The 25,919-nt window shown below is 42.2% G+C and overlaps 2 protein-coding genes across 3 annotated transcripts; one reads left to right on the forward strand and one right to left on the reverse strand.

Annotated features, from left to right (window-relative positions):
- Positions 1-859: 859 nt before the first annotated feature.
- LOC118398323 (serine/threonine-protein kinase ICK-like) lies at positions 860-13,488 on the reverse strand. 2 transcript variants are annotated; one of them, XM_035793559.2, is made up of 14 exons: positions 12,448-13,488; positions 10,501-10,785; positions 9,027-9,081; positions 6,513-6,634; positions 6,295-6,374; positions 6,051-6,183; positions 4,331-4,502; positions 3,903-4,070; positions 3,281-3,628; positions 2,894-3,096; positions 2,655-2,815; positions 2,240-2,356; positions 1,996-2,103; positions 860-1,910 (listed from the first exon to the last, which is right to left on the reverse strand). In XM_035793559.2, exons 2-14 carry the CDS (start codon positions 10,599-10,601, stop codon positions 1,759-1,761), a joined length of 1,920 nt encoding a protein of 639 aa, XP_035649452.1. In that variant the 5' UTR covers positions 10,602-10,785; positions 12,448-13,488; the 3' UTR covers positions 860-1,758. The 2 variants fall into 2 exon arrangements, with proteins under 2 accessions (XP_035649452.1, XP_035649443.1); XM_035793550.2 differs by having other exon boundaries at positions 12,444-13,488.
- Positions 13,489-14,290: 802 nt separating this feature from the next.
- LOC118398333 (F-box only protein 9-like) lies at positions 14,291-24,893 on the forward strand. Its single transcript, XM_035793571.2, has 13 exons — positions 14,291-14,457; positions 15,425-15,502; positions 16,144-16,278; positions 21,137-21,194; positions 21,620-21,707; positions 21,827-21,954; positions 22,284-22,398; positions 22,598-22,716; positions 22,924-23,014; positions 23,107-23,202; positions 23,330-23,423; positions 24,082-24,242; positions 24,403-24,893. Exons 1-13 carry the CDS (start codon positions 14,455-14,457, stop codon positions 24,509-24,511), a joined length of 1,275 nt encoding a protein of 424 aa, XP_035649464.1. The 5' UTR covers positions 14,291-14,454; the 3' UTR covers positions 24,512-24,893.
- The last annotated feature ends 1,026 nt before the right edge of the window (positions 24,894-25,919 follow it).

Genomic DNA, 25,919 nt, shown 5'->3' on the forward strand with positions numbered 1-25,919 from the left:
GGAAGCAGGAACTACTTCTGTCAGAGTATATTATAATAACTTGGGTCAGGAACAAGTCAGTTCTCTGTTCTACCCTGCGTGGTTACAGCAAACCCGTATATACAAAATTTGCATTTACCACTTATTGCTTAGCTAATAAAAAGTACATATAGTACACAATCGGTGACTCAGTGTTATATTTATCCTGATAACAGATTCGATTGACGAGTAATAACACAAGGTCGGAGTAATAACACGTTCAAGTACTTAAGACGTTGACTCAAATCTAGGTTGTGCCGTTAGATTGAGAAAATTAACTAAGGATGAATATTTGTGTTTAGAAGTCAAAATATCGTAAACATTTAAAAATGTTTTTTTTTGGTCAAGGTTGGTAGTGTGTTTTAAGAACAATTGTAGAAATTGGCAGGTTTATTACTGTGGCAACCCAATGGGAGGACTGGAGATGTGCATGTCAGCGTAGCATCATGGGTAAGATAACACATACATTGTGAATAAACATTAAATCACATTTTCTCTGACCATTTCGCACCTACATTTCCTCAAGAGATGTCATAACACGCCATTTTTAAATATTAACATTTCAAAACGTAACTACAATTCATATGGGTCTTTCTCAATATTTAAAGCAATGGGCTAACTAAATCTTATTGAATGTGAGAACAAGTGAGCATAGGCTAGATTTTGCACATGGAGTAATTAGTAGGGTTCTGTTTTAAATGCATAAGTAATTTTTTTAAATATTTAATTTTTTAAAAATTCTGCCTTCCAAATTAAACTAGTTTGAAAATTCAAACATATTTTATGGGAAAGAGATGTTTCTGGACGATGCTTTATCAAATTAAAGCAATTAACAAAATCAGAGAGTCTATCCACCAATGAGTTTATTGAATATAAAACCAAAACAGAATTGATGTCAAAGACATGACCTTACAGCTTGTCCAAAAACAGTTATCAAGAAAAGAATGTGTCATTACAATACCACATAAAACATTTTTTGCAATGGCATTTGGTAACTAGCAGTTATGTTTGTACAATTTGGCCCAGCAGATAAACCAAGTCAACAGTATGGCCTCTCGCTCTCTCAATAAAAAAAAAAAAGAGCCATGTAATTCAATACAAAGATAATATTAATACTAAGTGTTAGCAATTCTGCTTGAAATAAGAACAGTTGTTTAAAAAAAACTTGAACAATGAATAAAATCTAAAAGAATGCATCAAATACAAGTGTTTTTCTGTATTGCATTACAGAATGTTTCATGAAAGAAAGCCACCAAGATAAATATATTAAGACAAAAACCAGACAAAATCGGCAGCATAAAAACAGGGTTCAGCCAAAATATCACAGTGATATTTGCAATATAAAATGCATAAAGACTGGATAGGTCATTTAAACATCATGGAGGCGTTTTACAAAATCTATGGAATAAACATTCTACAAAGGCAACAAAGGGGGTGAGAAAGTGATGCAATAAACAAACCTGGTAGGGAATTTGTCACCGAACAAAATGTAAAAATAAATCTATTGCATGTGATAACACCAACTTTTTGCTGAGTGCAATTAGCCATTAATTCACATACATTGAAAATGTTGTACATTGAACAATATATACACAGAATAATACAAAACCAAGGTTATTGCTGTATAACACATACATACTTTGATATGAAAAACTGATGTTTTCCTTTTATAGGGAAAAGAGAATATCAGGAATACAGACATCTGTACCAGGCCATAACACAAATGCCCCAAAGAGGCCACTAGCGGTGTCCATATTTGGCAGACCAGTCTGTGCGCCCATGGATGGCCTGTACTGGGGGGCGAGATCGTAGGCCAGATGTAGTCTTGGTGGGTGACGGCACATAGGAGGCACCCACCTGACTTCTGCTTGACGACCTCCAGGTTGCATAATCTGTGACAGCAGGGACAAGCCACATTATTACACAGCACTAAGCCTGGGTTGACAACTGTGCATTGAGACTACAAAGATCACTCACTTGATGCTGCCGAGTCCCCTATAGGTCCAAGTTGCACTCTTTGACTGGCAGAGTCAACCTCTTTTTTGAGATGGGATGGTACATATCCACTTGGAAGTGTATTTGAACCTGCGATTGGGCCATCAAAGATAAAAGGACATTTAAGTTACATTTTTGCTGTAAACACAGACAGAAATCACCCTAGCTTATACCACAGCCCTGTTTAGTAAGGTGACAGGACGTTGGTCCCAACCCAAAACGTTACCATGAGTGTTTCTGCTAGGAAATGTCCCTCCTACAGGAATACTGCTGCTGCCCCAGAGGTTGCTTTCACTGTAGTCTTTGTTGGAATTTATTGCCATATTATTTTTGGTACTTAAACCTGCAGGTGAGATACGAGATATTAGGAAGTAGAAGTTGAGAAAGTTTGCAATGTAACTTAATTCACAACAAGTTGCCGCTTGTGGCTCAACAAGACTACATCATTATGACTCATCAACATTAACAAATCCTTCCTTGGTAGACAAATGGCACATAAAGCAAGTTCAAAGTTTACTGATAAAAAAGGCTCAATGCCAAATAATGAGTGACCCCATTTTATGATATACATAAGCAGTAACTAGACATTCTTTACTGAAAATATGAATTTGTAAAGGTGGTCATGTTTTTGTATTTTCTACCTGGTAGATATCTTGACTGCTTCAAGTAATGCTGTTTGGCAGAGGCTGTCCTCAAAGGCTCCTGGTAGGACATGGCCTTGTTCAGATTCAAAGGTGCATTGTCACCTGTCGACACCTGCCCCTTAACTTTGGGGTTGCTGACATCCAAAACATTTCCATACCTGAAAGACAAAGCAGAAATACATAATAAAGCCTTTATCTGAAAATATCAAACTGATAACACATGGGGAATGTCTCACCTGCTCAAAGTCTCCTCTCTTCGTTTTTCAGTAGGAAAGTTTGTTTTGCAGAGAACACTTAGAGAGGTCAACTCTGTGTCCTCAAAGTCATCCCAGCCATCACCCTTTAAAAGGCCTGAGCCATGGCCCCATCGCCGGCGTCCTCCACCCTTAGGTTTCACCTGATAGCTTAAGAAGTTGGCATTGTCAGCCTCCTGGGTCAACTGGAAAAAAGAAATAGTGTATTAACAAATAAGAAAAATGGTTCAATTACATTTCATCAACTTTGCATGCCTAGCCATTGAATTGTGGAGGAATTTAACAAGGTATTCTAAAATCTAATGACATGACTACACTGATGACAAGCATTTGTGCTCAGCTATCCCTGGTTGATGACCGCAAACTCACCTGGCTCGGCAAGCTCTTATCAACAATGTAAGGTAAACGGGTCAGTGGGACTCTCGCAGTCTCCTCCTGCTTCACAATGTGGTTGGGCTGCTCTCGCAGCAGCTCTGTGTGCCTCTGGTATAATGGAACCAGGGTGGGGGCTCGCTCAATCTGTTGCAGGGCCCTGGACGAGGTGAAATGTGGATTTGGGGTCACTGACTGGGGAGGGGGCACTGGTTTGAGCAGCAGTGGTTGTTGCTGCTGTGATGGTTGTGGAGGTAGAGGACCAGGCTGAGGCCTGCCCTGCTCCAAGATCTGCTGAGGAGTGCCCAACGCCTGACCCACGTAGAAGTACGAGTACCTGAGGGCCTGCAAATGGACAATAAAATGATTGATTAGTTTCCATTGAGCCCTAAGCAGGATATATTAATCAGCCAACATACCATTAAATGTTAGAAAATATCTACAATTGTTTAGCTATGCACAAGCTAACATAGCTGTAGATCTATTAATTATTTCAGTATTCACCAGTCTATTGGTAGGTGTTAAAATAACTATTCTACAGATGTTCATATGGATACATTCTCAACATTTATTTTAGTACAGTTTATAACAGAGATATGCCCCAGCCAGGGCTAGCTACCTGTGCAGAGGCTGGCCTCTTCTTAGGGTCCCACTGGAGTAGGTCTCTCATGAGGTGGATGGCCTCTGTACTTGCGCTGGGGATCAGACTCCTTAGATTACTGGGGACACATTGAGGCCAGCGGAAATTCATGGCTAACGACAACTGGAAGCCCTCTGGCCAGTCATTCTAGGGGAAGTGGATTAAAACCTATTATTGAAATGCTTAAATTTCACCATTCAGAAATAAAACAGAACATTTTAAAAATGTTGTGACAAATTAAATTATTAATTACAAAAGCAAGTCACACAAGACCAATCACATCTTCAGTGAGGTTTGATTTATGCATTTAACAACACCATGAGACATTCTACATGAAGAGGTGAGGACAGTATAGCTTATAGTCAGGTTGATATACTTGATCTAACAGCCCCAGAGAACAAGGCTACCTTCTTTGGAGTTCCCAAGACTTGGCAAATTTTGAAGATGGTGTCCACTTCACTGGAGCCTGGGAACAGAGGCCTGAGGGTGTAAAGCTCTGCCATAATGCAGCCAACAGCCCACTGGTCTATAGGAGAGCTGTAGGTGGTGGACCTCAGCAGCACCTCTGGAGCTCTGTACCTGGAGATCAAATCAAAGTTTGTCACATACACAGATTAGCAGATGTTAAAGCAGGTAAAGGGGAATGCCTTTGTTCCTAACTCCAGCAGTGCAGTAAATGTCTAACAGAACCATAGTAATACACAAATAATTCCCCCCTCCCCCCCCAAAAAGAAGAAACAAATATCAGAACTAGCAATGTCAGAGTCCGAGATATACTTGGGATGTATAGAAAAACCTTTACTTTTTCCACATTGTTACGTTACAGCCTTGTTTCAATCTACACACAATACCCCAAAATGACAAAGCAAAAACAGGTCATTAGAAATTCACACAAATTCATTAAAAAAAAGGAAATATCACATTTACATAAGAATTCAGATCCTTTCCTCAGTACTTTGCTGAAGCACCTTTGGCAGCGATTACAGCCTCAAGTCTTCTTGGGTATGATGCTACAAGCTTGGCACAACTGTATTTGGGGAGTTTCTCCCATTCTTCTCAGCAGATCCTCTCAAGCTCTGCCAGGTCTCTCCAGAGATGTTCAATTGGTTTCAAATCCGGACTCTGGCTGGGCTACTCAAGGACATTTAGAAACCTGTCCCGAGGCCACTCAGGCGTTGCCTTGGCTGTGTGCTTAGGGTCGTTGTCCTGTTGGAAGGTGAACCTTCGCCCCAGTATGAGGTCCTGAGAACTCCGGAGCAGGTTTTCATCAAGGATCTCTGTACTTTGCTCCGTTCATCTTTCCCTCGATCCTAACTAGTCTCCCAGTCACTACCGCTGGATAATATCCCCACAGCATGCTGCCACCACTATGTTTCACCGTAGGGATGGTGCCGGGTTTCCACCAGACGTGACACTTGGCCTCGGTCGCCCAAAGCGTTCAATCATGGTTTCATCAGACCAGAGAATCTTGTTTGAGGAGTGGCTTCCATCTGGCCACTGCCATAAAGGCCTGATTGATGGAAGGCTGCAGAGATTGTTGTCCTTCTAGAAAGTTCTCCCATCTCCACAGAGGAACTCTGTTACTCAGCTCTAGGAAGAGTCTTGGTCGGGTCTAAACTTCTTCCATTTAAGAATGATGGAGGCCACCGTGGGTATTGTGTGTAGGTTAATGGAGGGGAAAAAATCTATTTAATAGATTTTAGAATAAGGCTGTACCGTAACAAAATGTGAAAAATGTCAAGGGGTCTGAATACTTTCCGAATGCACTGTACATAAAGTGAGTAATCAATTGGTTTAAATTAAATTCAAACAGTATAATTCTGCAGGAATGCTAATCTTATCTTTGTCTAACCACAGAAACAGTTTTTAGAATAGACATTACGTAAATATTAAAGTGAACAGTGTTCAATTACTGTACATAGAGCAGCAGTCTAAGGTCTCAACACAAGGAAGGGAGAAAGGCTTTATAGGCTGGTTGATGCTCCACATGAGAAAATACAAGAGGAATAATTTTGTCACAAGCTGACAGAAAAGGAGACCAATAAATTCAGATTGATCAGTAAAACAGAACTTGATCAATCACAAAACGGTGTCATAGACACATCATATGAAGATAACAAAACTAACCATCTTGTTGAAACATAGTCCGTGTACGGCGGCCGAGATCTTATCTCACGGGCAAGCCCAAAGTCAGCTATTTTCACCAGCTCTGGTCCCATGCACAGAAGGTTCTCAGGTTTCATATCCCTGTGAAAAAATCCTGAGGGGAAAATCATACAGCGAGCATACAAAGTAACAAGTGTACCTCATTTATAGAAAATGTGCAACTAAAAAACATCTCCATGCTAGTGTATTATTCTGATAATCATACCATGCTTATGAATAAATGCTAATCCCTGCAGTATCTGGAACATAATATTTCGCACAGCAGATTCAGGGAACAGCCGAGACCTGTAACATGATACAAATAACAATACATGAACCATGATTTTGACCTGACATACTGAGAAAATGTATCCCCAAAGCATTGAACCCATTTCAAATAGCCTATATTTAGGCTGTGTGAATAAAAAATAAATAAAAAGTTACCTGTCTTTCATTAGTTGATACAAGTTCTCTTTCATGTATTCAAACACAAAGTACAAATGGTCATTTTCCCGTACAACCTCCTTTAGTTTGACCACATTCGCATGGTTGAGTTTCTTCAAGGACTGAAAGAAGGAACAAATTAGATGGCACCTCAGCAATCAAGAACAGGCATAAAGAAATCACCTCAATCTGTATATCATCAAAAACAGCTCTGCAACACTCCATGTAAGACTTTGATACATAAAACGTCATTCAAGGCCTCACACAAACCTGCCATACAACAAAACATTTTTGTTCAAAATCAAAACATGTTTTGACAATCAAAGCACTTCTCAGTGGCCATTGGCCAGGATGTCATCGTAAATAATAAGAATTAGTTCTTTATCGACTCACCTGGATAAATAAAAGGTCAGATTAAAAATATATAATAACCTATATATCATCTTGGGTACAGTGTGGGAGACAACTGGTATTTCTAAAAGTGCAGCAATTAGAGATTGTTTATGCTTTTTAATGTTTTAAGGAAACTAGGGCAGCTCAAAAATGACAAGCCACTGGGGTTTGACAATCTGGATGGAAAATTACTGAGGATAATAGCACACGATATTGCCACATCTTCATTTAAGCCTACTAGAAAGTGTGTGCCCTCAGGCCTGGAGGGAAGCTAAAGTCATTCCACTACCCAAGAATAGTAAATCCCCCTTTACTGGCTCAAATAGCCAACCAAGCAGCCTGTTGCCAACCGTTAGTAAACTTCTGGGGGAAAAAAACAGTGTTGTTTGACCAGATACAATGCTATTTCACAGTAAACAAATTGACAACAGACTTTCAGCAAGCTTATAGGGAAGGACACTGAACAAGCACAGCACTTACACAAATGACTGATGATTGGCTGAGAGAAATTGATGAAAAAAAGATTGCGTGGGCCATCTTGTTAGACTTCAGTGCACCTTTTGACGTTATCGATCATAGTCTACTGCTGGAAAAACTTGTGTTATGGCTTTACACGCCCAGCTATAATGTGGATAAACAGTTACTTGTCTAACAGAACACAGAGGGTGTTCTTTAATGGAAGTCTCTCAAATATAATCCAGGTAGAATCAGGAAAACCCCAGGGTAGCTGTTTAGGCACCTTGCTTTTTTCAATCTTTACTAATGACATGCCGCTGACTTTGGCAAAGCCAGTGTCTATGTATGGGGATGACAACACCATACACGTCAGTTACTACAGCAACTGAAATGAGGGCAACACTTAACAAAGAGCTGCAGTTAGTTTCAGAGTGGGTGGTAAGGAATAAGTTAGCCCTAAATATTTCTAAACAGAAAAACATTTTATTTGGGACAAATCATTCACTAAACCCTAAACTAAATTGTGTAATTAAGAATGTGGAAATTGAGATGACTAAACTGCTTGGAGAAACCCTGGATTGTAAACTGTCATGGTCAAAACATATTGATACAACTGTAGCTAAGATGGGGAGATAATAAAGTGCTGCTCTGCCTTAACACTATCAACAAGGCAGGTCCTACAGGCCCTTTTTGTCACACCTTGACTACTGTTCAGTCGTGTGGTCAGGAGCCACAAAAAAACGACTTAGGAAAATTGCTGTCTGTCTGAACTACTGGCACACAGCTCAGACACCCATGCATACCCCACAAGAGGTCTCTTCACAGTCCAGAACAGACTATGGGAGGCGCACAGTACTACATAGAGCCATGACTACATGGAACTCTATTCCACATCAAGTAACTGATGCAAGCAGTAAAATTAGATTTAAAAACAGATTTTTTTAAATTAAACACACCTCATGGAACAGCAGGGACTGTGAAGCAACACAAACATCAGCACAGCCACATGCACACACACAATAACATACACATGGATTTAGTACTGTAGATATGTGGTAGAGTAGGGGCCTGAGGACACAAAGTGGGTTGTGAAATCTGTGAATGTATTGTAATGTTTTAAAATGGTATAAACTGCGTTCATTTTGCTGGACCCCAGGAAGAGTAGCTGCTGCCTTGGCAGAAGCTAATGGGGATCCATAATAAATAAGTCACAGTAAACAGGTGAAGCAGGATTCAGTTTTCCCATGCACTGGACAGTATGGAGGCAACTTTCAGCATGCCATATTTTCTTAGTAGAAGTGAAAGTCATTATGGGTCTTGGTGGTGGCACATACTATTTACAGCTGATATTCCAACTAAGATCGCTCAGGGGCTGGATTATTCTAATATGCTGCTATGCTTCTTTGGTACCAAGCTCTAAAGTAAGGAATGAATGTCTGGCACAGGATCTAGAGTTCAAATCCAAGGGCAGTTCACAGAAGAATCACCTTCTAGATTACTTGTGCTGGTTTCTGTGGTTCTAAGCGGCGGTGGAATTTAAATAGTCATACAAAAACTAACAGGTGAAACAGCTGTGGTAGGTTGTATGTATTATGTTTCCATGTTTTGGAATCAATAGGTGGAGCATTTTACCCACAAGCATCATATCTGGAAAGGAGCACTTACTATGACCTCACGAAGATTCATGCATTCTTCCCATGAGTAGAACTTTCTCTTCATTCTGAAACAAATTTGCAAACATTCACGATTAGCTTAACTTAAAGGGATATTTTGGCAATGAAGCCCTTTATCTACTTTCCCAGAGTCAGAATAACTAATGGATACCATTTATGCTAACTAGCATTAGAGCAATGACTGGAAGTCTAAGGTATCTACCAGCAATAGCGCTAACGCTACTTAGCAACTTCCTTGGGAAGTAAAACTGGTACCCACAAGTTCATCTTACTCCAGGGAAGTAGATAAAGGGCTTCATCGTCAAAGGGCTTTATTATAATTTTAATAAAAAGGACAGACATCATAGATCCTTTTGATTATAAAACATACTGGGACTCTTAATTGATATAAGAAGTTTGAGTCATAAGAGATGAATACGTAGTGCGTAAAATATATGATTGAAATCACCAAACATGTTCATAACATGTAGGCCTTCTCTATTTCAATCTCTCAAGAAGAGAAACAACCAACATCATGGATTTACACAGCTAATAATGGCTAGTCCAACATTACTATCTGTTCCAGCTGGCAGATAGCCGCTGATACGTTGGTAGTAAGGGATACTGCATGATTCTGGCATGTTCTACCTGCCCAGAGTCAGACGAACTTGTGGATAACATTTTTATATCTCTGCATGTATGGGTATGAAGTTAGTGGTAGTTTCACGAGCCAATCCTAACTAGCGTTAGCGCAATGACAAAGTCTACAGGTACAGTAGCGTTGCTTTTACAACCAACCTTTACTTGGCAATAGGCTACTTTCTCAATTCCCGACTTGGAAGCCACCTCTGTCTTCTAAACTTCCATGGCTAGTTGCAGGTGGTTCGTGGGAATTTAGAAAATGCTCTGTTAAATAAAATAAATGTTTTGCTCCATGGTCGAAAATTTGCTGCTTACCCTAAACACTACCTACATATCAACAGCTATCCGCCAGCTGGAACAGATAGTAATGTCATACTAGCCATTGATTTATTAGCTTGGATTTATGCTGCTCGTCTGCGGCTGACCCACACACTTCCTGTCAAAGCTATAAATAGAATCCAGAGGCTTTTATGGTGCCGTCCAAAAGGTACCGTACCCACCAAGAGATGCTTTTTTTTAATCAGCTAAATGGGTGGGCCTGGCAGTCATCTGTGCACTTTTATTTGTCTAATACATCTGTCAGCTTAACCACACATACTGTGGGAGTGGCCACCTGCTAATGCCATTCCTAGCAAATCCCACAAGCACCGGCAGCTCATTTTACAACACGGCTTAGCAGCTACAACCACTTGTAGGCTAAAGCTCTTCAATTTAGCTACCAGAGGATAATATGTAGCCTACACTAGCTACCATCCCTGCAAGGATGGACTGGATAGGCACACAGAGATCAGACATATTTTTTTTCATAATAATAATATTTCAATGACAATGTGCCCTACACTCACTTCTTAATGGCGACTAATTCCCCTGATTCCAGGCTGCGGCAGAGGATGACTGAGCCGTAGGTGCCATCCCCGAGCTGCCTGAGAGTGGTGTATCTATTCATGGCGCTGCCCTCTCCTCGCCATTGCCTTAGTGAAGATCAGATCACTATGGCCAGGAGGAGCACAGAGGTGGCAGGCTTGAAGCCCCCTGCATCTGTTGAGTGTAACCAGATTTTCCTGTGACAACAGCAGTGGACCACAGGCACAGCTGTAGGACTCATGTTGTCATGGGCTTCTTGCCTCTTCCTGAGGAAAAGGGATGGGATGTCATTAGAGGAAGCCATAAAACCAGCAATGAAATCACAGAGGGAAAATATACACTTGGTAAATGCTAACTACCTTTAGCACCTAATTTAGGGATGCAAATTTCGGTCAATTTTGCTGCCGACTAACCAACCCTCAGTAACCTTAACCGGTCAACAAATATTTTTTACCCAGCAAATACTATGTATGCATACAAGGAACGGCCAATTTAAATTAAGAGCTTAATGGAAACATGCAACAATAGCAAGTCTATCATCTTACAGTCAAAATGAGCATGTTGAGCATGCAAGCTAATAGAATAATAAATAATAAATAATAAAACGTCATTTTCAAACATTTGCCAAAATGCAATTCGCGGGAAAACGCCGTTCTAAACAGCGCACCTAACCTGAGCGGTTCCATGTGTCAGAGATTAAAATCTGTTAGACATTTTGAAGGAGGAGGCATCTAATAGCAACAACTATGATTAGTTGCTAATATGACTAGGATTGTGCTTTTAGCCTCTGGACAAGGAAATAAAGTTGACATGAAAACCAGTAAAACAGGAAAGAAATGCTGGTTAAAGGCATGAGGAAGTCTCTCAAATAATTGCCTCCACGTTTCTGTGGATGGATTTTGGCAAGGCTACTTTGAATCAGGATAAAACTTTATTTGAAGTAAAGTAAAAAATAAAAAAAAAGCCTCAAGCTCACACTGCATAGTGGTGGGTGACAGCCTGCCTTACCGTTGACTATAGCCTATGCACTCGAATGGCAAATGGGAGGCGCGCTTTTTTTACGAGTTGAGATGAATAAATAAATAAAAAAACACTCGTTTTAATCGTGGCCATCACAACAGTTAAACACGCGATTGAATTTATAATTGTTTATTTTTAGGCAATGACTAAGTCGGCTCTATATGCTGGCGCGTGTGATAAGATACATGACCACGAACGAAACGCACTAATGTCATTCCACAAAATTCTGCAAATGAACTTGGACTGTTAAGCATGACAAGCCACATGTATTTTCGTTAAAGGTTAACATATATATATATATATATATATATATATATATATATATATATAACATATATATAACATATCTAGCGCCTATTAATGAAGGCATCGGTTTTCTAAACGTAAACACGCATCGCTTGCGGTACGGTTTGGAAACATAAGGAATATCTTCCATATCAGCGAGAAATAATAAATAGAAAACGAAAGGTTAAATTACTAGGGTTAGTGTTACAGTAATTAGCTATCTACCAAGCTTCGAACACCTGTTTATGCGAAGAAGGCCTCCAGAAACCAGTTGCTACTGAAAACTACTGTGGGCTGCAACTTTCGGTAGGACACTACTAATTAAGAGTACACACTTTGAGTCTAGCTATTTCATCACTAGCTAGCTAGTGACCTAACGTTACCAAAATACATGCATAAGATGAAGTGTAAAAAAACAAAACTGTCTGGTAAGATTTTACCATAATGTCATGTTTACATAGTTAGCAGTACTGCTAGATAACTTACTGCTGCAACAAGAAACAAAAAAATACTGCAGCGAGCTAACGTTAACGCGTTGGTTAGCTAGCTAACGTTAGGCACACGATCAATCTTTGATTGCTGCTGATAATGACCAAAACTAAGAGTAAAAGATGCTCACCCACTCTGTTTCAACTCGATGAACAAAGCATCGCTGAACTCCAATAGTCAACCATCCTCACATAGGCCCATCACAACAAATCACAGCTGCACGACCACCAAGGCAAGGGTGTAGCAGATTTGCGTAGTCTTCTTCAGTGGTGTTTGGCAACCAATGTTATATTACCGCCACCTACTGGTATCATGGCATTCAAACATTTTGTTTGTGCATGCCACCACCTACTGTGCGGTAGTGTGTGGTCGATGAGATTACATTTTGTGACACAAAAATAGAGGGAAAGTGAAAAATGCACCACCAACTAACCCTACAGTATATACTACCATTTCATCAAATTATCCTTGAACGGGAGTCTTTCGTTCAACACACCTTGTAACTCTTGTGATTTATGTAACATTTCTGCAGTACAGTTGATAACCATGACAATGAATGCTTAGAAGCCAACCTTACTGAAGCACAAATTCGTCCTATCATCCTCTACTCTCTTCACTGCCTCAGCATCGGACACTGTCTGTTCTACTCTCACCCTGCCTCACACCGGGCACTTCTGATCCCCAGCAACATGGGCACCCCCACAATTGACACATCCACCGATACTACAAATTCCTTTGTCCCATGCCCTCCTGCACACTTCTCACATCTCACAATCTCCCTCCTACAGACTGCTGCAACCTGACCATGAGCTTGACATCTAAAACACCTTAGTGGGTTCAGCACAAAAGCTGTCACATAATAACTGACATATCCTAACATGACTTTGTCAGGTAAAGACTCTACTTCATAACGACAGACAGTGTCAATCGGTTTAACCAGGTTCGCCACAGGTTCTGCGTCGCACCAAACGGCGGGCGTCACGGACACAGCGAATCTTCCATTTCAGTTGCTCCACCTCAAGACTTAACTCCACCCCAGTAATCACTCCTTTCAAAGGTGCCTGCTCCGGACAGCAACACACACAAAAAAAGAATCACATGCGCCGAATACAACAGGTTACAGTGAAATGTTTACTTACAAGCCCTTAACCAACAATTCAGTTTTAAGAAAATCCCTAAAAAATTAAGATAATAAAAACAAATAATTAAAGAGCAGCAGTAAATAACAATAGAGGGGCTATATACAGGGGGTACCGGTACAGAGTCAATGTGTCAGTTACAAAGAATAGTTCTCTAACATTCTCTGATTGGTGCCCATCATCACTTTAAAACATTTTTTTTAACCAGGCAAGTCTTAAGAACTAATTCTTATTTACAATGACGGCCTACCCCGGACAAGCCCTAACCCGGCTCCGCACTATGGGACTCCCAATCACGGCCGGTTGTGATACAGCCTGGAAGATGCCAATTGTTGTGGAAATTCTTTCACATGACACTCAAAGTCAATATTAAATGAATCACTCTTTATTGTCAGCAAGCTGAAGAGGTCACAGTCAAACTTAAATGCATAAGTACCGGTCTAAAGTGAGGTCTAAAAAGGGCGTTCCTTTACATAGAGACTTATATACTGCCATCTAAACCTACATACACATTAATAATTGGATTGGATACCACATGTGACTGGCTCCGTCTCTATTTTAACTTAAATAACATATTCTGGGCGTTCTGCCAGATGCTGCCCCCCCCTTTTTAATGCTCTACACTTGGTGCTTTCAAGACAACTGGGAAATCGGAAAAGAACGATGTCAAATCATGATGTCGGTGATCTTCAGCTCGGAGTAAAACAAAGATGCCCGAGTTTCCGACTTGGAATTCCGAGTTGCGTGACCATTCAAACCGATTTTCCCAGTCGGAGTTCGTTTTTCACCAGAGTTCCCAGTTGTATATTAACGCAGTGAAGTCGGAGATTTCCGAGTTCCCAGTCGTTTTGAACACAGTATAAGTACTCAGCTGTTCGAGGCAAGTCGACGAAATGGCTGCATTTCTGCGATCTCTCAAATTTCCCCGATGTGTTGTCCGTTTTTCTGACCGTGATCTGTAGACCCTCATTTGAATACGTTTACGGACAACAGAAGACCACGATGGTAGCTCAATGTCGTTTGCTATGTCTAAGCCTTGCACATAGGCAGTTATTATCTAGCTAGATAGGCTAACGTAGCTAGCCAGCAAGTATGGTCACTAACGTCTACTGCTTTGCTGGTGGTTGCATGACCTGTCTCGTAAACACGAAGGATACGAACTAACTCGCTAGTCACCTACCGATACTTAATGTATTGGTAAATTTAAAATGACCAGGTGTCAACAGATGAATATACATACTAGCTAACTGTTTGACAAATAGAACATGGCAATGGCATGCTAAACCCTGCTTGCTTCTTTAAGTAGCCAACTCCACGATTTACGACGGAGTTGAGGGCAACTCGTCTGGGCTGGAGTTCCGACGTCACATACGTTTTTATAAACATGTAAAAAACGACGGATTTCAGCAACCGAATAATAGTGTGCATTTACACATGACAGTGTCCTCTGTGTAAATTAATGCTATTTCGTGCGGAAATACATAGTTTTTTTTAATCACTTTTATGTGACATAGAAACTCCAGTCCGCCGCACCAATCCATCATAAATTGTGGAGTTGAGTTTGCAATTGTTTAGTTAACGTCAACTAGCTAGTGTCATGTTGGGGATAGGTGAAGCCAAGAAACGGTGCTTGTTTGTTTGCCAGCTAGCTAGCTATTGTGGTGCCAAATTTGTTTGAATAATAGTGTTGTAGTTAACTTGTGCATTTTTTGTTGTTGCATGCTCACACCTCAAAGTAACTTAAACATTGATCACTTTTTCCTTCCTTGAATATTGGTTGGGTGTGGTTTGTCTGCCTTGTCTAACTGCTTCACTTCCATAAACACAGCTTGTATTTGGGAGAATGGGTATCAATATTTGATGATTTACGCCCTATTTGTTAAAACAATCAGACACTCCACGTTTGATAGTCTGCCATGTTTAGGCCTAGTTTAAAATATATTTTTTTAACAATACTTTTATTTTTCTGCAGGCTGAAAGCATTATCAATTCTCGTGGCATTGTAGAAGATCATGAGAGAGATAATGAAGATTCTGACTCAAACCTCCAAGTAAGATGGTCTAAACAATTGTCTCAGGACCGCTCTGAGTGATAATGAGGAGTTTAATAAAAATCCAAATTGCCAGTTTTTTGTTGCCACGATAGCATACCTATACACTCAGTTATGAACAAAGTTTACGAGATTGAGGGTTATTGCATTTTGTGTGTACACAGGGATTGACATTAAAGTCTGAAATGCACTTGTCAGGAGTATTTTTTTGGTTGCCTGCAGGTGAAAGGCAGGCAATATAATATGGCAATTATGCGTGTAAATAGCTAATTGATCATGATATCAATTAGCTATTTACACGCATAATTGCCATATTATATTGCCTGCCTTTCACCTGCAACTAGGGGAAGAATCAGAAAGATCAGTACTGGAATTATTTTTTATTTAGTTATCAGTAAAAACATTCTCAGAGCAGGCTCAACTTGCCAGACTGCCTTAAATTGTCTGTCTTCCACTTAAACAATGGGGAGGAACCAGAAATATCAGTTCTAGGCTCCTGGAATTTGCAGTATTCTATATATATTTTTTACCCACCTGCCCAATGGGGCAACCTCAGAGCATGCTAATCTTGCAAGACTGCTCAGTTCTCTTAGGGAAACCATTAATGTCAATCACTTATACACCGTTGTTCATGTGACTAGGTGGAGCTCAATGTGTTCAGGGCCCAATGGATGTCTGAACTGAAGCCCAACTCTGTGTCCAATGGGGGCAACAGAGGACTATCGTCAAGAGCTGCAGACCTGAGAAGAAAACAGGAACTGGCCCGGGAGGAAAAAGTAAGCTGTTTTGTTAGAGCCATTTACACTGAACAAAAATATAAACGCAACATGTAGTGTTGGTCCAATCATGAGCTGAAATAAAATATCCCAGAAATGTTCCATATGCACTAAATGTATTTCTCTAAAATTTTGCACATTTGTTTACATCCCTGTTAGTGAGCATTTCTCCTTTGCCAAGATAATCCATCCACCTGACAGGTGTGGCATATCAAAAAGCTGATTAAACAGCATGATCTTTACACAGGTGCGATCTTTACACAGGTGCTGGGGACAATAAAAGACCACTCTAAAATGTGCAGTTTTGTCACACAACACAATGCCACAAATGTCTCAAGTTTTGAGGGAGAGTGTAATTAGCATGCTGACTGCAAGAATGTTCACCAGAGCTGTTCCCAGATAATTTTATGTTAATTTCTTGACCATAAGCCACCTCCAGCGTAGTTTTAAAGAATTTGGCAGTACGTCCAACTAGCCTCACAACAGCAGACCACGTGTAACAATGCCAGCCCAGGACCTCCATATCCAGCTTCTTCACCTGTGGGATCGCCTGAGACCAGCCACCCAGGCAGCTGATGAAACTGTGCCGTTGTCACTGACTTCAGTGGGCAAATGCTCAGCTTTAATGGCCACTGGCACACTGAAGAAGTGTGCTCTTTACAGATGAATCCCGATACATTACATTTACATTTAAGTCATTTAGCAGACGCTCTTATCCAGAGCGACTTACAAATTGGTGCATTCACCTTATGACATCCAGTGGAACAGCCACTTTACAATAGTGCATCTAAATCTTTTAGGGGGGTGAGAAGGATTACTTATCCTATCCTAGGTATTCCTTAAAGAGGTGGGGTTTCAGGTGTCTCCGGAAGGTGGTGATTGACTCCGCTGTCCTGGCGTCGTGAGGGAGTTTGTTCCACCATTGGGGGGCCAGAGCAGCGAACAGTTTTGACTGGGCTGAGCGGGAACTGTACTTCCTCAGTGGTAGGGAGGCGAGCAGGCCAGAGGTGGATGAACGCAGTGCCCTTGTTTGGGTGTAGGGCCTGATCAGAGCCTGGAGGTACTGAGGTGCCGTTCCCCTCACAGCTCCGTAGGCAAGCACCATGGTCTTGTAGCGGATGCGAGCTTCAACTGGAAGCCAGTGGAGAGAGCGGAGGAGCGGGGTGACGTGAGAGAACTTGGGAAGGTTGAACACCAGACGGGCTGCGGCGTTCTGGATGAGTTGTAGGGGTTTAATGGCACAGGCAGGGAGCCCAGCCAACAGCGAGTTGCAGTAATCCAGACGGGGAGATGACAAGTGCCTGGATTAGGACCTGCGCCGCTTCCTGTGTGAGGCAGGGTCGTACTCTGCGGATGTTGTAGAGCATGAACCTACAGGAACGGGCCACCGCCTTGATGTTAGTTGAGAACGACAGGGTGTTGTCCAGGATCACGCCAAGGTTCTTAGCGCTCTGGGAGGAGGACACAATGGAGTTGTCAACCGTGATGGCGAGATCATGGAACGGGCAGTCCTTCCCGGGAGGAAGAGCAGCTCCGTCTTGCCGAGGTTCAGCTTGAGGTGGTGATCCGTCATCCACACTGATATGTCTGCCAGACATGCAGAGATGCGATTCGCCACCTGGTCATCAGAAGGGGGAAAGGAGAAGATTAATTGTGTGTCGTCTGCATAGCAATGATAGGAGAGACCATGTGAGGTTATGACAGAGCCAAGTGACTTGGTGTATAGCGAGAATAGGAGAGGGCCTAGAACTGAGCCCTGGGGGACACCAGTGGTGAGAGCGCGTGGTGAGGAGACAGATTCTCGCCACGCCACCTGGTAGGAGCGACCTGTCAGGTAGGACGCAACCAAGCGTGGGCCGCGTCGGAGATGCCCAACTCGGAGAGGGTGGAGAGGAGGATCTGATGGTTCACAGTATCGAAGGCAGCCGATAGGTCTAGAAGGATGAGAGCAGAGGAGAGAGAGTTAGCTTTAGCAGTGCGGAGCGCCTCCGTGATGCAGAGAAGAGCAGTCTCAGTTGAATGACTAGTCTTGAAACCTGACTGATTTGGATCAAGAAGGTCATTCTGAGAGAGATAGCGGTAGAGCTGGCCAAGGACGGCACGTTCAAGAGTTTTGGAGAGAAAAGAAAGAAGGGATACTGGTCTGTAGTTGTTGACATCGGAGGGATCGAGTGTAGGTTTTTTCAGAAGGGGTGCAACTCTCGCTCTCTTGAAGACGGAAGGGACGTAGCCAGCGGTCAGGGATGAGTTGATGAGCGAGGTGAGGTAAGGGAGAAGGTCTCCGGAAATGGTCTGGAGAAGAGAGGAGGGGATAGGGTCAAGCGGGCAGGTTGTTGGGCGGCCGGCTGTCACAAGACGCGAGATTTCATCTGGAGAGAGAGGGGAGAAAGAGGTCAGAGCACAGGGTAGGGCAGTGTGAGCAGAACCAGCGGTGTCGTTTGACTTAGCAAACGAGGATCGGATGTCGTCGACCTTCTTTTCAAAATGGTTGACGAAGTCATCTGCAGAGAGGGGGGAGGGGGAGAAGGATTCAGGAGGGAGGAGAAGGTGGCAAAGAGCTTCCTAGGGTTAGAGGCAGATGCTTGGAATTTAGAGTGGTAGAAAGTGGCTTTAGCAGCAGAGACAGAGGAGGAAAATGTAGAGAGGAGGGAGTGAAAGGATGCCAGGTCCGCAGGGAGGCGAGTTTTCCTCCTCGAGCCACGGAGCGGGAGGGGAGGACCGAGCCGGCCTGGAGGATAGGGGACATAGAGAGTCAAAGGATGCAGAAAGGGAGGAGAGGAGGGTTGAGGAGGCAGAATCAGGAGATAGGTTGGAGAAGGTTTGAGCAGAGGGAAGAGATGATAGGATGGAAGAGGAGAGAGTAGCGGGGGAGAGAGAGCGAAGGTTGGGACGGCGCGATACCATCCGAGTAGGGGCAGTGTGGGAAGTGTTGGATGAGAGCGAGAGGGAAAAGGATACAAGGTAGTGGTCGGAGACTTGGAGGGGAGTTGCAATGGGGTTAGTGGAAGAACAGCATCTAGTAAAGATGAGGTCGAGCGTATTGCCTGCCTTGTGAGTAGGGGGGGAAGGTGAGAGGGTGAGGTCAAAAGAGGAGAGGAGTGGAAAGGAGGCAGAGAGGAATGAGTCAAAGGTAGACGTGGGGAGGTTAAAGTCGCCCAGAACTGTGAGAGGTGAGCCGTCCTCAGGAAAGGAGCTTATCAAGGCATCAAGCTCATTGATGAACTCTCCGAGGGAACCTGGAGGGCGATAAATGATAAGGATGTTAAGCTTGAAAGGGCTGGTAACTGTGACAGCATGGAATTCAAAGGAGGCGATAGACAGATGGGTAAGGGGAGAAAGAGAGAATGACCACTTGGGAGAGATGAGGATCCCGGTGCCACCACCCCGCTGACCAGAAGCTCTCAGGGTGTGCGAGAACACGTGGGCGGACGAGGAGAGAGCAGTAGGAGTAGCAGTGTTATCTGTGGTGATCCATGTTTCCGTCAGTGCCAAGAAGTCGAGGGACTGGAGGGAGGCATAGGCTGAGATGAACTCTGCCTTGTTGGCCGCAGATCGGCAGTTCCAGAGGCTACCGGAGACCTGGAACTCCACGTGGGTTGTGCGCGCTGGGACCACCAGATTAGGGTGGCCGCGGCCACGCGGTGTGGAGCGTTTGTATGGTCTGTGCAGAGAGGAGAGAACAGGGATAGACAGACACATAGTTGACAGGCTACAGAAGAGGCTACGCTAATGCAAGGAGATTGGAATGACAAGTGGACTACACGTCTCGAATGTTCTCAAAGTTAAGCTTACGTAGCAAGAATCTTATTGACTAAAATGATTAAAATGATACAGTACTGCTGAAGTAGGCTAGCTGGCAGTGGATGCGTTGTTGACACTACACTAATCAAGTCGTTCCGTTGAGTGTAATAGTTTCTACAGTGCAGATATTCGGGGGCTAGCTGGCTAGCTAGCAGTGTTGATTACGTTACGTTGCGTTAAAAGAACGACAATAGCTGGCTAGCTAACCTAGAAAATTGCTCTAGACTACACAATTATCTTTGATACAAGGACGGCTATGTAGCTAGCTATGTAGCTAGCTACGATCAAGCAAATCAAACCGTTGTGCTGTAATGAAATGAAATGAAAATGTGATACTACCTACTACTACTACTACTACTACTACTACTACTACATTTTATCGATGGCAATTTGAATGTACAGAGATACCGTGATGCGGTCCTGAGGCCCATTGTCGTGCCATTCATCCGTCACCATCACCTCATGTTTCAGCATGATAAATCACGACCCCATGTCCAACGGATCTGTACACAATTCCTGGAAGCTGAAAATGTCCCAGTTCTTCCATGGCCTGCATACTCACCAGACATATCACACATTAAGCGTGTTTTGTGATGCTCTGGATCGACGTGTACGACAGCGTGTTCCAGTTCCCGACAATATCCAGCAACTTCGCATAGCCTTTGAAAAGGAGTGGGACAACATTCCAAAGCCACAATCAACAGCCTGATCAGCTCTATGCAAAGAAGATGTCGCAATGCATGAGGCAAATGATAGTCACACCAGATGCTGACTAGTTTTCTGATTCACACCCCTACCTATTTAAAAAAAAGTTATGTGACCAACAGATTCATATCTGTATTCCCAGTCTTGTGAAATCCATAGATTAGGGCCTAATTCATTTTTTTCAATTGACTGATTTCCTTATGAACTGTAACGCAGTAAAATCTTTGAAATTGTTGCATGATGAGATTTATATTTTTACTGTCATATAGAATATTAGTTTTACACCATATTTTACTGCCTGCTATCAGCATCATCTTCACTATCGTTCTCAACGTTTGTTTATTTGTCTTAGGCCAGAGAGTTGTTCCTAAAAGCTGTTGAGGAAGAAGAAAATGGAGCTGTTTATGAAGGTATGTCTCTGAGACGAGATATGCTACACAAAATGACATTTGTATTTTATGGTCAAAATGATTGACCTTTAAATGTATCGTTCACCCAAATTACAAAATGACACATTGGTTTCCTTAATCAGTAAGCAGTCTATGGACAAGGTATGACCGCAATCCATGCTTTGGTTTTATTTCCCTGCAACTGTTTCCAAATGCTAATATTTTAGCATTTGGAGCATATCTCATTCAAGTCATGGGACCATTTAGAATTTTTTGCACATCATGTTTAAATCATCTTAAAGTTTGATTTTAAAAGTAATTACGATTTCAAATGTTAATATTGGTACCATGATTTGAATGGGATTATTGTGTGCCTATAGATGGGATTGGGAATAATGGTTTTACACAAAATAACAGCTAAACTTTTTCCCCTCCCTAATTTCTAGCAATTAAGTACTATCGCAGGGCAATGCAGATTGTGCCTGACATTGAGTTTAAAATCAACTACAGTCGTTCTCCTGATCCAGATGGTGGGTAAGTCTTAATATGTTGGTATACAGTAACACTCCAATGACGACTACGTACTGAAAGTGTCATGCCTCTTTTCCATACAAGTTCTACCATATGAATGATACTGCATATCTGTTTCCTAGCAATGAGAAGGACATGGATGGTGAAATAGAGGATCTACTGGCCTACTTCCATCAGCAGCTCACTCTGCAAGACAACTCTCTGAAGATATGTGTTCCTGAGGTGGAGATGACTCAGATGCACATCTCAGGTAGAGTTTCTACAATAGTTAGAAAGGAACAATCCCCACATCCAATAACATTACAGTTATGTTGGCAACTCTCATGCTACCACAGTGGTTTATTAAGATGCACCAGCATAAAATGTTTCAATCTCAATGGGATCTTGGTCAGGATTGGAACCACTCAATGAACCACTGTCTGGGAGAATATTGGATTTGCACTACTCAATTAGTATACTGGATTATCTGTCTGGTTTTACTGGATTTTCTGTCTGGCCTTTACACAAACGTTGATGGACTTCTATACATTACATCATCTCTCTCACTGTCAGTCTGTTCCTTTGGGTTTCTGTCCACAGCCCTGCCTCCAGAGGTCTTGATATACATATTCCGCTGGGTTGTGTCTAGTGATCTGGACCTGCGTGCCCTGGAGCAGCTCTCCCTAGTCTGTAGAGGCTTCTACATTTGTGCTAGGTCAGACCAGTCATTACAAATCCAACATATTTTAAATGTACTTGCCACAAACATGGTTTTGATTCATTTGAATTCATGCTGAACTTTCTAGTGCTGTGAAACACTGTCTATACACTGTATCAAAACAGGCTCCTGAATGATGTATTGTTTTTTTTAAATGAAACAGATTGTTATGCCCTTGGTGTTGATTTCTCCTCAGGGACCCAGAAATTTGGCGTTCGGCCTGTCTAAGAGTGTGGGGCCGGAGCTGTACCAAACTGGTACCCTTCAACTCCTGGAGGGAGATGTTTCTTGAGAGGCCACGTGTGCGCTTTGATGGTAAACACTAAGGAATATTACTTATTTATCATCCTTAGAGAAAGAAAAACCCTTCTGACATATGTGGATTTGTTTCATATACTTCTCAATTCTCTCAATACCAATGCACAATTGGCATGTCTCGCAAAGGTTGCATAGCTAAAAATAGATTGGTCCCATTTGATCAGATGCTTGTTATGTTTGGTAAATTCAATGTTGACTTTGCAGGTGTTTACATCAGCAAAACGGCATACATCCGTCAAGGCGAGGAGTCCCTTGATGGATTCTACAGGGCTTGGCACCAGGTGGAGTATTACAGGTCGGTGCTTCAGTCAGTCACTGGTGTCCTTATTATGACATGCTAATGACTGTACAGTCGGACAAGACTAGCTATACTGTTTGTGTCCCCAGATATCTGCGTTTCTTCCCTGATGGCCAAGTCATGATGCTGACCACGCCTGAGGACCCACTGGTCACCGTTCCTCGTCTGCGTAGTAGGAACACCAGGTATTTAAAATTCAACATACACTGGCATCCAAGTCTGGGTAACACATTTGAGGGCAATAGTGTGTTTTTAGATGGTCACAACAGTTGGATTTGTAACATTCATGGCTTTTCTTTTCCCTCTATACAGGGTGGAGTCCATTATGTGTGGTCATTACCGTCTGTCGCAGGACACAGACAATCAAACCAAAGTCTTTGTTGTTGTCTCCAAGAGAAAAGAGGAGGTGAGTGAGAGAAGTTACAGCATTGGACAGGGATTCATTGATGTGGGAAGGTATTTGCATATTTTGTTTTCCTGTTATTTATTTACCCCTTTTTCTCCCAAATTTCGTGGTATCCAATTGGTAGTTAGTCTTGTCCCATCGCTGCAACTCCCATATGGACTCGGGAGAGGCGAAGGTTGAGAACCTGCTTAACCAGGAAGCCACCCACACCAATGTGTTACAGCAAACACCGTACACCTGGCAACCGTGTCAGCATGTATTGCGCCCGGCCTGCCACAGGAGTCGCAATGGGACAAGAACATCCCTGTGGGCCAAACCCTCCTCTAACCCGGACAATGCTGGGCCAATTGTGCACCGCTCCATGGGTCTTCCGGTCACGGCCGGCTGCGACAGAGCCAGGACTCGAACCAGGATCTCTAGTGGCACAGCTAGTGATGCAGTGCCTTAGATCACTGCGCCACTCGGGAGGCCTGTTTGTTTTCCTGTTATACCTTAAACCCAACAAGATAGTCAGTTTCCTTACCTATTAACTGGTGCAGGACACAGGATAGGATAAAATACCTTTTGGACTCGTCATTGTTCACAGATGATTGAAGAGGGCTTTGGCTGTCCAGTTCTTACTGTCACTTATCTCTGTGTGCGTGTTCTCTCTTGACAGAAGGTGGCAGAGTACCAGAGAAACTCTCGGTTTTGCCGGCGGAACCCAGCGGCGCCCGAGACGGAGCACAGCTTTCACGTGGGACTGCAGCTGTCGTCTGGCGGGCGCCAGAGCTTCAACAAGCTAAATTGGATTCACCATTCCTGCCACATCAACTACAGGTAATACCACTGGGAAGTTAAGGTTTTGATTTGACACCATTCATTCAATGAATGTCATTGCAAGAGAGAAAAGTGATTGGGAATTTAACTTTTCACTGAGTTCTCAGGTGTATCCATCTCCTAAAGCAGCATAAATGTGATTTTATTGTTGTTTTTTTAGATCCACTGGAGAAACGGTTGTCACTGCCTTCGACTTGGACCAGATGTATGCATCTTTCTTCTTTGCACGTGTGAAAAGCTACACAGCATTTTCTGAACGCCCACTGTAGGGAAGCCTAGAGAGAAGAGATAAACGTCACCACCCAACAGTTTACACAACACTTAAACTAAATGCATATTTCTCTGCCTGTTGGCTTTGGGCTGAAGTATGATTTTTAATGAATGTATACCAATCAACCTGCATCTGATTCTAAACTTATTGTGTGTGCCACATAGCCATTGTGTCTATGGCTGTCACAGAAAACAAAAAATATTCTACTGATTCTTCTTTTGAAGACTGGATAGTTGTCCAGTATGATGACATAAAATGTCAATAATAGATTTTTCACCCATTTCCAACAATGAATATTATGACATTGTTTTTGTTAATTCTCTAGTAATATACTTTCTCTCATATGGTAAATCAACTGGAATAAACAAAAGTGGGAACTGTGTAGTTGGTTTTTTTTATCACTATAAGGCCCACAACAAAAGCAGAACACTGATGGAGTTCCTCTTACCACACCCCCAATTGTAATACAACACTCTTCCTTGTCCCGAACACGCATTTAAATGATTTCATTCTAAATCTCTTTTTTTGACCAGGGCACAGTTCAGGGCCCTTTTTTTGACCAGGGCACAAATTTGTTTTACTATATATTTGTATCAGATTACAAAATATGTCAAATATACAAATTGTAAAGGCTCTCTTTAGTGATATTTATCTAAATGGAATTGATGAAATGCACAACCTCAAATCAGCCTACCTCTCAGATGATAATGGTGAAATGAATGGTAAATTCTCGTCTTTTCACATGACCTTTTGATAGTGTGTCCTCATAAGAGTCATAAATAACATTGCCATGTTTTCCAATCCTGTTGATTTTTTAAAAATCTTCAGAACCATCATTCTTTATAACCCATGGATCAGTCTATTGAAAAGTATTCCCCCAGGTGATAGTTTGGTCACATACCAGGGAAAATTAGCATATAAGAACAGGAAGAAATCATCTAGGATTTGTGACATGACAATCCCCACAAGCTTCAAATGATGTTTACTTATGGGGTGATACGTATCTATATTTAAATAATAGGCTTACTGTATGACAGCTGACTTAATAATAGGAAGGTGTGAAAGATGTGTATAGGGAATATAATTGCAATGGGGGTGATAAGATACTAGTGCTATTTATTTAGCTAGGCAAGTCACGTAAGAACAAGTTCTTATTTACAATGACAGCCTACCCTGGTTATTGAGAAAGCAGTACTGGCTTTGACTTGTTCTAGAATAATGCCTGAAATACATCACAGAAGATACAGACAAAACATTCAGGATTTTATTATTTCCAATCTAGGACATTACAAATGCAGCAGCTTCGAGACTGGCTTTACTTGCATTGTTAGAAAGCTGAGAACATTTTTTTTACAGACTACTGTAGATGCACTACTGATCTTGCAGTCCATTCACAGATTGGGAGA

Source organism: Oncorhynchus keta, chromosome 2 (genome assembly GCF_023373465.1).
Source record: "Oncorhynchus keta strain PuntledgeMale-10-30-2019 chromosome 2, Oket_V2, whole genome shotgun sequence".
In the NCBI taxonomy this organism is placed as follows: domain Eukaryota; kingdom Metazoa; phylum Chordata; class Actinopteri; order Salmoniformes; family Salmonidae; genus Oncorhynchus; species Oncorhynchus keta.